This window comes from Carcharodon carcharias, chromosome 14 (assembly GCF_017639515.1).
Source record: "Carcharodon carcharias isolate sCarCar2 chromosome 14, sCarCar2.pri, whole genome shotgun sequence".
NCBI classification, from domain to species: Eukaryota; Metazoa; Chordata; class Chondrichthyes; order Lamniformes; family Lamnidae; genus Carcharodon; species Carcharodon carcharias.
In genome coordinates, this window is record NC_054480.1 from 144,540,866 (window position 1) to 144,556,598 (window position 15,733).

The following is a 15,733-nucleotide window of genomic DNA, read 5'->3' on the forward strand; positions in this document are numbered from 1 at the left end:
ACACAGTGAAAGGGTCAAGAGAGGTTGTGGTAAGGTACAGCTGGGTGTCGTCAGCATACATGTGTCAGCATTCGGATGTTGCTGAGGAATTTCGTGCCAAGGAGAAATGGTTAGGAGCCAAGGATTAGTCCTTGGTGTACTCCAGAAGTAATAGTGCAGAAGTCAGAAGTGAACCCATTGCAGCAGACTCTGTTCAATGGGCTCAGTGATGGACTGCGGTGAGCAGAACAAAACAGAGCTTGGCAAGGTTAGTCCCCAGGAGATATGCTGTGTGGGAAAATTGGTGGGAGAGGAGGATGGGGTGCCTGGTTTGTTGCATGTGAGGAGGCAGAGATGAGTGCCTTGAAGGACCCTTAGGAGAATGGGAGAGAGCCACAGAAGGAAGTGGGCTCATCCAGGAAGGAATGAAACCTGGGTTAACAGCACAAGAATAGAAAATTAGAAGCATGGTGAAGGGCTGGACCAGGGATTTGTGTTTGGTAAAGTACCTGTGAGGGTAGAAATGAAAGGAGGCATGACTGGATAATAGGAAGGGAGGGGAACAGGAGTGCAGAGCTCAAGAGGGGTGAAGAGAGAGAAAGACAAAGGAAAAGATAGAAATAATAGGCTCAGGTCCAGAGAGGCAGCCAAAATGTACACATAAATGGACACAGGGGAAATTCAGTTACATAGGTAAAATTTTGGATAGATATGTCCCGGTTGTAAATGGAGAATAAAAAGGAGACAAGTAAGGCCACAAAAGAATCACTGTAACATAATCAATTAGCTTTAAAAAGGGCAACAGCAGTACTATATAATGATGTTGACCTATATAATACATATGATTTTTATATTGACATCAACTCACTGACACACCTTTTGCTAACTTGAGATCTCTAGTGAATGGACTTTGAATCTTGCAGAGGTCAATAACCAGATTAGGTATCTAGTTTGATTGAACAATTGACAATGACATTCAAGCATTTAGGAAAAATATTTCAAACATGCGTCTTTTAGCTATAGAGATTTTTCTTCTAAAGAGTAATTTTCACTGTTTAAATTTAGTAAGATAATCATGCTTCCTTGACCAAGACTAAGTTTATCTTAGATAAATCCTCATCTTCTCCATACATACATACATAGGTGCACACATACGCACAAATACAAAATATTACTCTCCATTTGAAATAGAACAAAATTTTACAAAGACACAAAAAATACCTAATTTGCTTTACTTTAATTTCCTTGCTCATTTTGACAAATTTGTTTTAACTCAGCATTAATTTGCTGGATCTGCAGACTCCAGTTTTACATCGCAACACTTCCAGAAATAGTAACAGAACCCAGGGGCAATAAAAATAAAAAAAAAGAGTAAAAATCTTATTAACTAATAATTAATAAACCAAATGAAAATACATATATCATCGAAAGCGACTCACATACTGTCAGAAGTAAAGCTGTTGTGTATAAAAGTCCTGATTTTGTGCAGTGCTGAGGTCTCTGGCTACCCCTCTCGTCTTCTCTGTCTCAGTCTGGGACTGATGAGAGGCAACAGGTGCCAGCTCCGGTAGAATCAAAATATCAACCAATCCTGTGTGATAATGATCTACAGCAGAGTCACTAATGAAAGTAACTCTAGAATTGACGGGTGGGACTTGGAATGGCCTGGGATTGAAGTATGTATTACTGGCAGTAAGATCTCCAATTCCATCATCCTTTGAAGTCGTGCACAATAAAAACCAGTAGATGTTACTCTACTTACCTATGTATATACATTTCTCATTTTAATACTCCTTTTCTTTTTATAGACTAACATTAGTTTATCCTTAAGTCGAAGCAAAATGGTACAAAATTCTTCCAGGAATTTCTACAGCTCAAAGTCAGATCTGTTGTGAATCCATCATTCTACCATTTCTACATGGGATTAATTGTGAGATACAGTAGTTCTATTTTAATAATGTCATATAATGAGATTTTGAATCTATTTCGTTTCTGTTTGTGATTCTCTTAAAATGGAAACCAGATTGCAAATTCTAGATGCTCTTTATGGTATCTTTGTAGAGCACCAAACAGCTTTGAATTACTACAAATGAGTTCAATTGAGAAAAAAATCCTGACTTAGCTAATTATACCAAGAAAGAAAACAAGAGTGAAATACCATTTTTTTTAACTCATTTTGACTTTTCCATTGAAATTAGAAAAAAATGGAAGTGTTGACCCCATTGTAACAAAGGCCTTGGCTAGCTCATTGAAGTCTCCTGCTCAGAGTACATTCTGTGCCTTTGCTTCCCTTGGAGTTTCCTCCAAATGACGTTCAATGTAGAGCAGTAATCATTTATCAGTTGAGTGGAGATTATTTTCTTCTGAATATTTTTTGCACTTCTGAAAGTGTTTTGATAGCACCATCCTACTCAGAATTTGGACACATGACCTATTTATATAAAGGTCTTGAAAGTGTTCATCATACATGCAGGTATCCTTCTTCAGTCTCTACTCCATATAAAACATCAGCCAACCAGAACTGACCAATCTGTAAAAGAAATATACAATAGGAGAAAGGAAGTTATTTCTGTTGTTTTTCTAACCTTGGAATAACCTGGAGAGTTTAAGATAACAAAGAGACAAGCCAAACAGGTATTAATGTCGGGAAATTTTCAACAACAATTAATCCCTAATTGACTCTTTTCCCCAAAGATGTACTTTATTCATAAATTTTTTGAAGGTACATTACATAACTGTTCAAATTTGACAATATATAAAGTATATATAGTAAATATCATTTTCTTTCCATATAGTACAAGGTGCCTCACTATACTTACCATTACAGGTTATATTTACAATATATATTTACATTTCATGTCAAACAATTTTTTGTGTATACCACCCAAGGGGTTTTACACAGTTTCCAGCCTTGATATATTATCAAGGCCTTAGACCCTGACTGACTTCTAGGCTTATTTAGGTCACTTCCCCACAGGGACTACCTAAGTAGTGATTGTACAACAAAAAGCCAGGTCATTAGCTAATTTTTACAGCCATGCTGCAAAACCCAGACTAACTGTGAGCAATGTGGTATTCCATTGTTCAGTGTTTGATTATGTGTGTCTGATGACTCTTGACTTTCTGCTATTGGTTAAGTCTAGATATGGTTACAGAGAAACTGAAATTAAACTGAAAGGCACAAGCTGTAAGCATGAGAGCAGACATTATAAAAGCATTGAAAATAAAGCTACTGTTCAGACATAGAAACTGCTGTATCATCTCTGCATATCTCCAAGGCATAAAACAGAACAAGCAATACTATTTGAGAACTGCAAGTTTCAGGTAAAATAATTTATTTCATAACTATATTATCCTGATATTTGTACTGTTATGCACCTTTAAAAATTTTATGAATTGCAAAAGCAAAGAAAACTCTTTCAGGATCATTTCTATGTAGATGATCCCTTTAAGTGCTCTTGCAATCTGGACCATTGTTATGATATTTTTAGAAATGGCAAAATAGGTTTTTGCAAGGTTAGGACAACATCAATCAAGCCTGCCTCCATACACAATGCAAACATCTGCAGGACATGAAGAAATGACAAATGCTTATGGAGTAATACAAATGCTTTTAGGCTGTAATGAAAATTTTAGTTGGCTTGTTCAATTGCTAAACCCCCAAGAAGTTGCTATGGTAAGAATTTACTGGGGGGGAAGGTTGGTATTTCCCCCATTCTGCTATTGTAACTTTTATGTGCATGAACATTTCGCAAAACCTGTTAGAGTTGTGCAGTGGAGTGGAGGAAGCTCTGAGCAAATAATCTGCATTCGTGTCCAAATAGAATGGTTTCCATAGTCATGCTTACTTTCAGCACTATGTGCAGTCGCTGGACTCAGCTTATCTTGGTTGTTTAGTTTTGAAGACCATTTAAAGTGACAGGGTCATTTTAAATTATTTTACCTGAAACATGCAGTTCTCAAATAGTATTGCTTGTTCTGTTTTATGCCTTGGAGATATGCAGAGATGATACAGCAGTTTCTATGTCTGAACAGAAGCTTTATTTTCAATGCTTTTAAAATATCTGCTCTCATGCTTACAGCTTGTGCCTTTCAGTTTAGTTTCAGTTTCTCTGTAACCACATTTTAAAGTTGCTATTTGACATTGATGTAAAGACAACAATGCTTTGCAGTTTTCCATCTTAAAAAGAAGTGTGTTGTATAAATGGTGGGATTTTCTGGATTTATTGAACGATTCCTCCCATCATTTTTTCAACCTGGCTTGAATAAAGCTTGAAATAAAAATCAAGAGTCTTGTATGAATTTGAAATATCCTCCAATTGAGGATGTAGTTATTGTTGAAGCATATATCCTCTGGCTTCAGAAAGCAATTCTGAGACTCTTTCTAGTGTAAAAGAACAAATGTATTTAACAAAGATGTCCCATAGCATTGGATGGAGGAACAAAAGAATAGACACAAAATGAGATAGATTTTTGCTAAAATTGTTAGGTCATTATAATTTTCTGAAATGTTGTAAGTGCCAAGTTATGCCAATATTTACGCTGATCTTCCTGTTGGCAAATTACACCAAAACTCCTGGGATGTAAAAACCATATAAAATAAGTGTTAATCAGTGAAACCAATTGGAGCCTGAGGCAAGTGCCAAACCTACACCATATTACGTCTTTAAATCCCCAAATTGAAAAAGTTTAAAGCCACGAAACCATCATGCATGTATGTTAACCACAGAATGTTTAAGAAATTGTTACCATTGAAATTTTCAATTTTTAATGCAAACTATTCTGATGCCAGAAATAATCAATTATATAGAAAATACATTTTAGGTCTCTGTGAGGAGAATTTTTAAAAAGATCACTGAAAACGCACGTAGTAAAGCAGCAAAATATGATTTTAGGTTCTCTTGCACCTAAAGCTTTAGTCTTAAGTTTACAACTCTTTGAGAGTGGTGTAAATTCAGGGAATGCATGTAAGCTAGATTTTTGTATGAAGGGGCAGAACTAAGTAAATGAGCTGCAGAGGTTTCCGGTGGAGGTTTTACAGAATCGGCATTACTGATCAAGAAAATGTAGTTGTAAATTATTTCCCTTCTTTGCACTAAAAATTGCCCTGACACAATTGTTTTGGCATTAGCTTTCAGGAACGTCCACAGCGTGGTGTCTGTGCCAGCTCTTCACTAGGATAATCCAATATTATCCTTGAAGTAGAGAACTATAGACAATTAAAACACAGAAGGCGACCATTAAACCTAATGCTACGAATAAGAACTCCACTTGTGCCAATGTGCAAGTGGTGGTAAAACAATGTACTGATCATTACTGACTCAGGAACTCTTTTGGATATCCATCTGGCAAGTACCAGTAATTACACCTGATAAAGTGTCAAAAATAAAATATTCTGCCTCCAGACCCAAAATAAATCCCCTGCCTGCACCAATTGCACTCTTCCTCAATAATTTCTAAACTCATTTATTTTTCCCCTTATAAAAGTGCTTGGATGAAGGGTGGTACTTGTAGTTTAAGTTATGACAAGTTTGTATCCCACTTGTTTCTAGGTCAGGGTTTGAACCTTTCTTGAAGGGGAGGCGGTGGTGTTGTAGTATTGTCACTGGACTGGTAATCCAGAGATCTAGGGTAATGCTCTGGGGACCTGGGTTTGAATCCCACCATGGCAGATGGTGGAATTTGAATTCAGTAAATATCTCGAATTAAAAGTCTAATGATGGTCATGAAACAATTGTCATAAAAAAACATCTGGTTCAGTAATGTCTCTTAGGGAAGGAAATCTGCTGTCCTCACCTGTTATGGTCTACATGTGACTCCAGACCACAGCAATGTGGTTGACTTAACAAGGGCAATTAAGGATGGGCAATAAATGCTGACCTAGCCAGTGACATCCATATCCAATGAATTAAAAAAAAAAGCCAGCAGCTGAGTTGCCAGATTGTTTCATCCTTGAAGAGAGATTCCTTACTATAAATGAACAGTAACTTTAAGAGATCTAGTATCTATCCAGTTGGGGATGTGGCAGGTGTATTGCCATGATTTTGTCTTTTGTATGGCTGAGCAGCATCAAAAAGGTCTCTATAATTTTCAAGCTTCATTTAAACTTGACAAGCAGTCAGGTGCCCAAACGTATTAAGGGCCTCATGATCAGGTGGCTAAGGAAAAAGTTGGGGGATGGTGGGGGGAAGAGTGCTTGTGATGCTGAAGAGTGGACGGCAGCAGGCCAGGTTATGTTTTTGTGGGCTTCTCTGGGAAGGTGCTGTGGATTGCGGGTGTGGAGTAAAGGGAATAGGTACAGGGGATGGTTGAAGAGTGGACCAGGGTGACGCAGGTAGTCTGGTCCCTTTGGAATGGTGCAAGGGAGAGTAGAGGAAAACTGGGCTTTGTCCATATGGCACTGCAAGGGTGGAAATGTTTGAAAGTTGAACTGAATGAATTTTTTTCAGGATGTAATTCTATACATGGCTGGAGAACTAGAACTTGGTGCATAGTCTCAGGAGAAGCAGTCAGCCACTTGGAACTGAGGCAAGGTGAAATTTCTCCATTCAGAGGACTGTGGATCTCCAGTTTCCTCTTCCCCAGAGGGCTGTGGATACTCAGTGGTTGAGTATTAATTAAAGCCGAGATCCACGGATTTTAAGACCGTCACCGAGCAGAAGCAAAACACGGCGGAAGCTGGAAATCTGAAACCTAAACAGAAAACACTCGGGGTGGGGTGGGGTGGGGTGGGGGGAAAATACGCAGCAGGTCTGGCAGCATCTGAGAGAACGTCGTCTCATTTCCACAGGTCTTAGTTCTGATGGAGGGTCATCAACCCAGACCCTCTCCCCGCAGAGGCGCCGTCAGACCTGCTGAGCTTTTCGCCCAGGTATTTTTTTCTTTTTTGGTGTTTTTTTTTTTTTGGTTCTAGATTTCCAGCAGCCTCGGTGTTTTGCTTTTTATTTTTGCTTTGGGTCTGTGACCCTTTTCATCAGAAGGTTGGGCAGGAAGACAAAGAGTGGGGGCTGAAGATCAGCCATGGCCTTATATTAATTGAATGGGAGTGGGGGTGGGGGTGGGGGAGGGGGAGTGTGTTTTAATTCATGTTCTTAAAAATGAAAGAGGTTGAAGGTGGTCTCGTTCTGCGGATGCTGGAAACGTGAAATAAAAACAGGAAAGCTCAGCAGGTGGAGAGAGAAACAAAAGGGGTTAACATTTGGAGTTTAATAACAATGACTCTGGTCTCTCTCTCTCTCTCTACAGCCAGAGCTGCTGACCTTTTCCAGCACTTTCTGCTTTTATCCCACCCCAGTTTCAGCCATTTTACACCAATCCATATATTTGTTTTTTTAAAAAAAAAACGACAAATTTTTTTTTTTTTAAAAAAAAAAGGTCCAATCGCAAAAAGCGTCCGTTAACCAGACGGCGCCATCGAAATTCATATTAAACATATATTTAAAAGAAAAACCCCCCGACGGTCGTCGTTAACATTTGAAACCGTCTTTTCAAGAAGGAAGAAAGAAAAAAAGTTGAATTTAACAATTTTTTTTTTAAAAAAAAAACACCCCCCCCTCCCCCTCCCCCTCCCTCTCCCTCCTCTCTTTTTTCACGGCGTTTCCCACAATTCCACACGCGGGCGGCTGTGTTTTATTAAAATTAATTATTATTTTATATATATATATATATATATATATATTTAAAAACAAATCCACCGACCGTAGCGGGAAGACATTTCTGTGAGAGGCGAAGCGACGGGAGGTGGGGGGAGGGGATGAAACCCCTGGGCGGGAGTCGGGAATTTGAAAAAAAAAGGAGCCGTTAAACGGCTGAAGGGGAGGGGCCGGGGGTGGTGGTGGTGCATTGGGGGGGGTGGGGGGTGGGAAGCGCGCGAGCGCCATCTCCCATGAGGCGGCGCGCCCCTTCCTCCTCCGCCCCTCCCGCCCCCCTCCTCGTCTATAAATAGCCCCGCCTCTCCGGCAGCTGCGTCACAGTCGCTCTGGTTGCCAGACGCTGCGTGTGAGGAGGCGATTCCTGTGTGTCTCTCTCTCTCTCTCTCTCTCTCGCTCGCTCGCTCGTGTTTCTTCCCCCCCCCCCCTCATTATTTTTTTCTTTTACAGACCGGCGTGTCCGGCACCGCAGAGCCTTTTACCTGGTGTGTCCCGCGGAGGAAAAAAAACCCCCCCCCCCCCTCTCCCACCCCAACCTTTCCCCCCCTAACCCTTTTAAGGCCGGATGGTCAAGATCTCCCTCCAGCGCATTTTGAATAGTCACTGTTTTGCTAGAGAGAAAGAAGGAAACACAATGCCATCCATGACGTTTAGTAGTAATACTAGTGCCGGAAGGTAGGGGGTTTTCTCCGCTTCGGATAATAATTTATTTTATATTTTTTTAAAAAAAAACCGCGAGCCAAGGTTGACTTCACAACTATTTTTTTTTATTATATTATTATTCTTATTTAAAAGCCCGTCTTTCAGCTCAGGCCCAGGCTCTCCGTCACACTGTGGGGGGGGGGGGGGGGGGGGAGGAGGAGGGGGGGCGGTGGGCGTGGTGGTGCAATAGGCCCAAATATTTCGCTTCCAGCCGACACCAGACTGCGGTCAAAAATGCCTAAAAAAAAAACCGTCGACGAATCCTTTTTATTTCTCTTCTCTCTCTCTCTCTCCCCCCCCCCCCCCCAACCCACCCCCCGCCAAATTTCGACTGGGAACCGGGTATTGATTTGCGGCTGTAGTTATTTACGTGTCTCTTCAAACCCCCTCCCCCCCCTCCCCTCCCCTCCCCCCTTCCTTCCCCAACCCCTTCTACAAAAAAATAAGTTAAAAGCTTCCCCTCTCTTTCTCCTTCCCCCCTCTCCCCCCCCCCCCAAATAAATCTTTATGTAACGATCTCCATTAGTAATTTTTTTTTTATTGTAATGATTTGGGTGAGTTAATGTCCAACCCAGAGTAAGAATTGAGGTGGGGGTTGGGGTTAGGTTGGGTTGGGGGTTGGAGAGAGAAACGTGGAGTACAAGGTTCATAAAATGGCGACTGGGGTTTTTTTTTTTCTCTGTCTATTAAAAGTGGAAAACAGAACCGAGGGTTGATTTTTTTTTTTTCCTGTGTGTGTGTGTGTGTGTGTGTCAGGAATAAGAGGCTGGGAAATTCCCCCCGAGGCTGTATATCTGCTGAGTTGACGTGGTGCCTCTGATGGTTGGAGACTGGGAATGCAACAGGAAGTCGTCTTGTGGCATTGACACCGCCTGTCAACTGCCCGATCACTCATACTCTCTCTCTCTCACTGACTGACTGACTGACTGGAGGCCAACCAGGCTCTCTAACCCCACACCCCCCCAGCATCTAACTCCTTCCATGGCCTGCACTCTTTTTGTTTTTAATCACTTATTTTTCACACTAATGGCACTTGGGAGAAAATGGAAGGACAGGAAAGGAGTGCCTTTCATTCTATCATTTTGTCACGCGTTTCAGATTTTTTAAAATATAAAGTGGGTCTTTTTCTCTTTTGAAAGTTTGGGTAAATGAAAGATGGAAAGCAAATTGAGGTGCCAAGACCCAGTGGGGCAAATGAGTTATAATTTTTGGTGATTGATGTCAAGTCTGATATTGCATTGGCAGTCCTTTGTACACCTGACTGGTTTAAGTTCTTTCCCCTTCTGTTCACTTTAATAGAACAGAAAATTGAGCACGGTATATAATTAATTACCCCTTTGACTTGATCTGTTTCACAACGTAATGAATCACACCCCACACCCATACAGCACCTGTAATCAGTAAAATTGCATGAGGCAGGAGAGGAAAGCGGAAGGCAGTGGTTAATCTGAACTTTATCTTGTTACTAGTTAGATGGTTTGAGCTCAACACTTGATATTGGGTGTGGACAGTTGGATAGAGGTTCTGTAGTGTTCTGATTTTTCTCTCTGTTTGATTCCAAATGTGTGAAATCGCATTTAACATTTTTTTTCAGTCCCAGGCTGTCCTCCAGTTGCTGTCGTAACCCTGGTCCGGGGCCTCTGTGGTGTTCCTGATGTCCCTCACCCACCCTTGAAGATCCCAGGTGGGCGAGGGAATGGTCAAAGGGATCACAATCTTGCAGCTAGCTTATTGTATTCAGTAAGTATTGAGCTTTCAAGTTGCAAAATTTGAATCTAATCTGTTGGAATTATTTTCAAAAGGCACAAGAATGAAGGGAATGTAGTTACATGGCTAGGTGACTAGGTGGTGGAAAGCAGGGAATAGATCTTTCCTGGGGTTAATGAGATGGGAATGCTCCTTGGGTGAGTGACTTTTTAATGTATTTTATTTGTCCTGTAATCTTCCTTTGTACATAGTACAAAGTTAAGGAAAAATGCAGGAGGGTGAAACAGTTAGTGAGCAGAAATGTGACAGATGCAGTTCAGTGAAGAGGGAAATAATTTTGAGGTAGTGTATATGATGTCGTTTGAAACGGCATTAGATAAAATTTAAAAGCTGGGAGATAGTATTATTGGGTAGCTCAAGCTAGGGAAGCTAGCACATGGCATCAATCAGTTATAATTTCTATGAAAGAATACAAAATTTGGAAACTGGTGAGTGGTTGCTATTAACATGGCAATTAGGTTCCTGGACTATAAGTTAGATGACAACAGCAATAGCGTTTGTGTTAAAGCTGCTCTAGCACATTTAACAATTGGTCTGTAGAATTTAATAGGATGGATTGCTTGGATATACTTCAAAGGGTATTAGAAAATATTTAGTTTACCTCCTCTCCCAGGATAATCGGCTGAGTGTAACAGAAGATTCGAGTGCAAACAGCAGGACTAAAATTCTCCACTTCCAGTCCAAGCTTACTGATGCAAGAATTGTTCACTGGAGAGTAGTATTGAACAACAACAATCTGTACATTGAACTCCCAGGTGGGGTCTTGCCTGAGGGAAGCAAAGAAAGGTATGTGGTGAAGCATGTAATTATTACATCAGATCATTCGTGCATAAAGTTTTACCACTTTTATTTTTCAGATTTTTATGGTTAAACATTGGGTGTTGAATAAAGCAGCTCATAAAAATATAGGCTTGCATTCTAACCCCTTTTTTATCATAATCTGATTTTAATATGCCTATGATCAGTCCTTACAGCTGAAAATCAACTAATGCATTGAGTTAGCCCGATTGTCTTGCCACAAACCTCAATGAAATTTTTTAAATGAAATTTGTTTTGAAATGAATGCTATTTGAAGCCTTGCAAGACGAATGGATACATTCAAACTAGATTGTAATGTTATTAGCACCTTTCCTGTTAACCAGTTTGTGCTTTTAATTGTTTAAGAAGAAATCCAGCATTGAACCCAATATTCTAATCCACTTCTTTTTCAGTTTTACCATCCTGCTTGAATTTGCAGAAGAACATCTTCAAGCTGAGCATGTCTTTATTTGCTTCCACAAGAACAGGGATGATCGAGGTAAGTGAGTGCAGTAGTACTATTTAATGTAATATTGATAAATCTGTTTCCCTTGGTGTTTTTCTGTGGCGTCCATTTCTAACTGCCACTGCCCCATAAGCAACCACCTGAATAGTCAGTCTGATTTGAGAACAGTATTCTAGTGTTGTCATCTAACCTGGAAATCCAGACGTTTTAGTTTCATGTTTCATTGTTACATCTCTGACAATAGTGTTCCCTTGAGATTGCATTGGAGTTTTGGCTCAGACTATATCTGCACTAGCTTCATTGTTGGCTTCAACTATTGTTTTGGCCCAGGTGCAAGTGCTAGTAACAGTGTTGAGTTGGCTAGCAAGACTCCTGATCTGTTTTAAATATCTTGCCAAGTGTTAAACGACTAACCAAAGGAAACCATTAATTCTGCAGTTGTACTTGTCAAAATGCATTTGATTTTGGCTGCTAACTAAACTTTTGCAATTGCAATAGACAAGGGCTGCAGTTGGATGCAACTGAATAACTATAGATCTGTCATGAACAAGTTCTTCCCTTAATCCAAAATTTCAATGTGACAAATAAAGCATGCTGATTGTTGAACTCAAATTGGCTGAAATTCCAATATTTATGATGCTGTAAAATCAAGTACATTCCCAGAGGCTTGGTGACATTTCTAGATGTCATTAGATCTGAAATTGATTTGAAGTTTGAACTTGTTTGTAATCTTGAAGTTTATCTTCACTGATTAATTCCAGTTTATCAGTCTAAGGAAAAGCTCCTAAACTTTATAATAATTGAAATCCACATAACCTGTCACCGTTTATAAAGTACACAGGGTTTCAAAGGGCTAGACATAACACTGCACTTGCTTATGGTGAGCCAAAGCAATGTAGTACAGTGTTCTCCATGGATCTGTGGACCTTTTCTAGGTCATGCAGTACTTTTCTCCATAGTCTGGATATGACCTTAGTTGTACATTGTTACTGCCAAATGAAGTGCTTTGTGGCAATGCAAGTGATATACATCTGCTTCCTTACTGTCCTGCAGTAGTTTTGCAAATATTCTGGTGCTTGCCAAGTTTAAAACTCAAGCTAGTGGCTGTTCCTGTGGTGTTGCTTACATGAAGGCAGAAAAAGGGAATCTGTGCTTAGCTGTTTGAAGTGCAGTGGAAAGTGATGGCTTGAATGGATAATGGCTTGTAACCTGACCAGTTAAAGAAATTCTGCAATGCTAAAGCGTTTGAAGCTGAATACATTGTGTATGTGCCAGTGCACAGATTTTGGTTAGTAAGATTAGAGTTTGGCTTCAGTAGCTTAAATTAAATCGATGTGCCATGATCTGTGAATTCTATGCTGGCTGTATTTGCTTTGGAACTAATTAAAACTCCAAAAATAGGCAAATGGTCAACTATCTATCTGAAAGGCAGACCTTTTATTGGATATAATGATCTGAACAGCAAGGTTTGGGGCAGTATCTATGGTCAGTTTAAGTACAACAGCCAGAATGTGACTTGCACTTGACTACCACATACCTATTGTCTTATGTAGGTTGATCCAGGCAAGTCCATTGGTAGATTTCTGATTTGTACAGGCAGACTAGCACTCAACAAAGCAAATTAAATTCCAAACTGGATTGCAGATATAGCTTGGTTTTAGTCACCCAAGATAAGCATTCGCACCCTTGAGTTGGTGTAGAGTCATGAGGCTGATACCAAAGGTGAAACTCAGGTTAAAGACTTTGGTCCTTAACCTTCAAAAAATTACTGAGTTGGAACATTTGTTTTTCTGTAACAGACTTTACATTCAACGTTAGGACATGACACAGAGTTGTGATTGGCCCTAAATCTGACACTTTTTTTCCGGTTAATGTACAAGTTTTCTAACCAATTTTGCCACCTTTTCCTAAATTGCACTAGAGTGAATAGCTTGAGTGGAAGTAATACATTTATCATTGTCTGGATTCCCTTCATGAAAGAAATAAGCCCCTATAAAGCTATAAATGCATGAAGACTTGTGGAATATGTTGTGTTCAGAACCAAGTTAGTTCAACAGTGTTTGTCCCATTTTAAACTTTTACGGTTTATATTGACTAATGTTTAACTAAGCTGTGAATGTTTAAAGCAACTGACTTGTGAAATAATTAATTTGTTTGATACTTTCATACTGAACTTAGCAGCTTTTTCTTCATATATTGTAACAAAGTCAGCCAAAGACATTGGCGTGGATTGTGATTTATAAGAACTTAAATTAGGAACAGGACCAGGTCATTTAGGCCCTTCAAGCATCCTCTGCCATTCAGTATGATCATGGATCATTTTCTACCTAAACTCCACCCTTTTTGCACTATCCCCATATCCCTTAACCCTCTTGGTATCCAAACATCTATGAATCTGGGCAAACTGATAGCATTCACTGCTGACTTTGAAGAAAGCTTTCCACAAAGACCTAGCAATCTCATCTGAATTTTAACTTTCCTGACATGCTCACATTCTAGTGCTAGCTATAGGGATCTCTGCCCAGCCACAATGTTATCATGTAAATAAAGCAGCCAGTCTCATTAAGGAGCTCTCAGACAGCAAACCAGGAAGTAATAAACAAGTTTCATCTTTCACGTTTTATATAGAAAACAAAGATTGGGACATGCATTTGGGATTGTTGTAGAAGCTGAAAATTCAAACTTTAAATATATTTTTGGGGAACATGGCAATAATTTATCATTGAATGGAGAAATTTGACATCCATAAATAAAATTAGTTTTTCAGGGTGGGAGGTTGTTAAGCAGTAATTATGATCAAATGCATTTTTTAAAAACAGTTACACCTCATTCAACATGGCACAATTTCACCAAGGGTTTTTGCACTGAGACCAATGGCATAAAAAGCAGAGGTTCGGGTCAAATCAGTGATTTCTAATTCTCTTCTGTCTGTGAACAGTTCAACAATGCACTCGGAAGTAGTGAGATTCATTGATAGCAAGTAATGAATTTCTACATTTAACTGTGCATATGTAAGCTGTTAGTTTGAGTAATGATGGTGAATAGTGACTCTTTCACCTTCTTTACAACTGTGAAAAAAATGGCCCATCCTGCTCCTCCATGCAGAAGTGAACGTGGAGAAATTACCACTTGCATAAAAGTAACATCTTTTTCATTTTGAATTTCAGCTTCACTGCTTCGCACATTTAGCTTTCTTGGCTTTGAGATTGTGAGACCTGGACATCCCCTCGTCCCGAAAAGACCAGATGCTTTCTTCATGGTGTATACATTTGAAAGAGACTCATCTGATGAAGAATAAACATGTGCTTTTATCTTGCTCTTTGTTTTTTCCGTTTGTCCCATCTGTGAAGGTGTATTGGTGAAATTCTGTCTTATCTGGCATTACAGCCTCAGGAGTATCTTCAGGTTCAGTGGTGGTTGGTTGGATAATTTCACTTGTACTGTATCTCAAAATATTTGCATGTTATGATTATAACAAATAAATTGCTCACCATGAAATTAACTGCATACACTTTTTTTTTGGTTTTGGTTGACATGTTTCATTAATCTTAAATAAAATTTATTTTTACTGTTGATGTGCTTAGCTTGGAGTGAATAAAAATTTGTTGACCATTGCCTCAGGCCACAGGGGAATTGTTGAAACCAAGGTAAAATATGGGATGATATTTTAATCCCTGATCTCTCAACTCTCTCCCATCAATGTCGAGTTATACTTATTGGGTGAGCTGTTTCCACTTGACCCATTCCATTAGAATCCTGTTTTTTTTTTAAAAAACATGCAAAAAAAAAAAAACCCTGCTTTACACTACATTTTATGTTGGTCCAAGATTGAATTTGCCTGAATCAGGAGTGGCCACAAAACTGCCCATATTCCTGTTTTAAGTTTGCACTGATTTCAAATTGTGCTCATTTTATGTGCATAGGCACATGAAAATTTTTCATATCAAATAATTTACTAAGCAACTGACCAGGCGTACACCAATGGAACTATAAAATAGTTCATTATGGTTAAGAAATTAGTGATTTTAAATTGGGTTACAACTAGGTGGAAGGCTGGATTATACAAATTCATATTAGTACAAATTTTATAACCTAATCTGCACAATTTTTCTATTGTGCCCAAAGTGGTAACACTATCCTGCTTTCTCTCAAAATTACCTAGTAATTTCATCTGTCTTCCTAAAAGTCTACAGATTTATGGTATTTGAACACCCATTGTCAATAGAAAATTTTGATAAGTGTTTGATGTTCATGTACAAATTGAGACAGAGGAAACCAGTGAATCAATCATGCGTGGTTGTACATATCAGTTCCAATCTGAACAACATCCATTAGCTATAATTGGCTCATGAACAGGAAACAATGTTACTTT

General features: G+C 39.3%; 1 protein-coding gene and 1 long non-coding RNA gene across 2 annotated transcripts; one reads left to right on the forward strand and one right to left on the reverse strand.

Moving 5' to 3' along the window:
* Positions 1–1,197: 1,197 nt before the first annotated feature.
* On the reverse strand, positions 1,198–7,768 carry LOC121286749. The gene is made up of 2 exons (XR_005945045.1): positions 7,678–7,768; positions 1,198–2,509 (listed from the first exon to the last, which is right to left on the reverse strand). It is a non-coding gene; the product is annotated as an uncharacterized LOC121286749 (long non-coding RNA).
* Positions 7,769–8,127: 359 nt separating this feature from the next.
* Positions 8,128–14,859, forward strand: oaz1a (ornithine decarboxylase antizyme 1a). Its single transcript, XM_041205120.1, is given in 6 exon segments — positions 8,128–8,303; positions 9,925–9,982; positions 9,984–10,070; positions 10,711–10,883; positions 11,309–11,394; positions 14,529–14,859. Coding segments are annotated over 6 exon segments (645 nt in total). The 5' UTR covers positions 8,128–8,193; the 3' UTR covers positions 14,660–14,859.
* Positions 14,860–15,733: the final 874 nt, after the last annotated feature.